Raw genomic sequence first — 495 nt, 5'->3', positions numbered from 1 at the left:
AACCTTCTTGGCATTCTTCTTAGCAGCCTTCTTGCCATACTTCTTCACGACCTTCTTGGCATTCTTCTTAGCAGCCTTCTTGAAATACTTCTTCACGACCTTCTTAGCAGCTTTCTTACCGGGCTTTCCGTACTTCTTCACGACCTTCTTGGCAGAGTTCTTGCTGGACTTCTTGGCCTTACCAACAAGCTCCATCGTGGCAGGATTCGTGGTGGGCTTTTTGGTCTCAAGTTTCGACGTAGAAGGTGGAGTGGTTGCAGGCTTCGTAGCAGAACGGATGACTGGTGACGTCACAGCCGGCGTAGTCACGGGCTTCTCGGTCGAAGGCTTCTTAGTTGAGAGCCTCTTAGCCGAGGGTTTCAAAGGCATCGAGGTCGAAGACTTCTGGGTCAAAGGCTTCTTGCCACCCTTCTTCACAACCTTCTTGACGTGCTTCTTGGCATTCTTCTTCACAACCTTCTTCACGGCCTTCTTGGCGTGCTTCTTGACATGCTT

At 50.3% G+C, this 495-nt stretch overlaps 1 protein-coding gene across 1 annotated transcript; it reads right to left on the bottom strand.

Moving 5' to 3' along the window:
* Positions 1-19: 19 nt before the first annotated feature.
* H310_09566 (hypothetical protein) lies at positions 20-369 on the bottom strand (the record flags this gene model as incomplete). Its single annotated transcript, XM_008875666.1, has 2 exons — positions 20-66; positions 120-369. The coding sequence occupies 2 exons, from the start codon at positions 367-369 to the stop codon at positions 20-22; spliced, it is 297 nt and encodes a 98-aa protein (XP_008873888.1).
* Between the last annotated feature and the right edge of the window lie 126 nt (positions 370-495).

Source organism: Aphanomyces invadans (assembly GCF_000520115.1).
Source record: "Aphanomyces invadans strain NJM9701 unplaced genomic scaffold supercont1.21, whole genome shotgun sequence".
In the NCBI taxonomy this organism is placed as follows: Eukaryota; Oomycota; class Saprolegniomycetes; order Saprolegniales; family Verrucalvaceae; genus Aphanomyces; species Aphanomyces invadans.
The sequence above is the reverse complement of the archived record's forward strand: the minus strand, read 5'-3'. Positions and strand labels throughout refer to the sequence as shown.